Source organism: Octopus bimaculoides, chromosome 30 (genome assembly GCF_001194135.2).
Source record: "Octopus bimaculoides isolate UCB-OBI-ISO-001 chromosome 30, ASM119413v2, whole genome shotgun sequence".
In the NCBI taxonomy this organism is placed as follows: Eukaryota; Metazoa; Mollusca; class Cephalopoda; order Octopoda; family Octopodidae; genus Octopus; species Octopus bimaculoides.
Window position 1 is genome coordinate 6,418,827 of NC_069010.1, and position 1,274 is coordinate 6,420,100.

General features: G+C 40.2%; 1 protein-coding gene across 1 annotated transcript in view; it reads left to right on the forward strand.

Moving 5' to 3' along the window:
* Nucleotides 1-1,274, forward strand: part of LOC106871820 (protein-serine O-palmitoleoyltransferase porcupine) — a 43,743-nt gene that overhangs the window by 37,122 nt on the left and 5,347 nt on the right. Inside the window, exon 14 of the mRNA XM_052978113.1 lies at nucleotides 672-776. Within this exon, the coding sequence (XP_052834073.1) occupies nucleotides 672-776 (105 nt within the window). The remainder of the gene's footprint in view (nucleotides 1-671; nucleotides 777-1,274) is intronic.

Genomic DNA, 1,274 nt, shown 5'->3' on the forward strand with positions numbered 1-1,274 from the left:
TTGACAGTGCCCCTGGACTGGCTCTTGTGTGGGTGGCACATAAAATTCACCATTTTGAGCATGGCCGTTGCCAGTACCGCCTGACTGGCCTTCGTGCGGGTGACACATAAAAGCACCCACTACACTCTCTGAGTGGTTGGCGTTAGGAAGGGCATCCAGCTGTAGAAACTCTGCCAAATCAGATTGGAGGCTGGTGTTGCCATCCGGTTCACCAGTCCTCAGTCAAATCGTCTAACCCATGCTAGCATGGAAAGCGGATGTTAAACGATGATGATGATGATTGCTTTACGTCTTAGAATGTGTTTCTTCTTTTAGATTTATGTTTTTTTACAAATGATATACAGATAAACGGATGTAATGAGCTTCTTTATGCTTCGGTCTACCAAATCCACTCACAAAGCTTTGGTCTGCCTGGGGTTATGGTAGAAGACACTTGCTCAAAATGCCATGCAGTGGGACTGAACCTGGAACCATGAAATATTTTGTTTTGGTGCCCTACCAACTCTGTTAATCCAGTGTCTTCATACTAGAGATTGTTATTGATTCATAACTTTAGTGTAAGGTCTCAAATGTTAGTTGAGAAGGGTGTTTTAGGGTGATCTGAAAATTGCTAATTGACACCATGATCTCCATTATGTGACTGGTACTTCATGTGAATTTCTCTTTCCCAGAACCACCCATATGTCATAATAACCAATCTGGCCTTTGGTCTTTTATCAATCTTTCACCTGGCCTACCTGGGTCTTATGTTTGACAGCAGCTCTCAAGAAGAGAAGGTAAGCATTGAGATAGTCTCTCTCTATCATATATATATATATATATGTGTGTGTGTGTATGAGTTATAAATGACAAGAGAAATAGTTTGATGAAATTTATTTAACTATAAGAAAATTCAAATATCAAGACAAATTGTTTCATAACTTAAAGATTAAAGATAATTTGTTGTTGTACTTGGGGATGGTCATATTGCCAGTTTAGCCAATAAAGATAATTTATTTTATTTTTTTCAAGTCCCAATGCACTTTTGCTTTGTTTTAAGCCTTTGAATGACACCACCCCACTAGCTAGGTAAGCAGGCCAACATTCCTCCTGATGTGAAATGGAGTGTTTTGCTCAAGAACACAATGTGTTGCCCAGTCTGGGAGTTGAACCCATCATCTTGCAATCATAAGTACAACTCCCTAATGACAAGGCCCTGTGCCTTCACACACACTCACATATGGAAGGGGGATTGCACTTACCAGTGTAGGTGACTTGTCTGTCTATACTGTTAA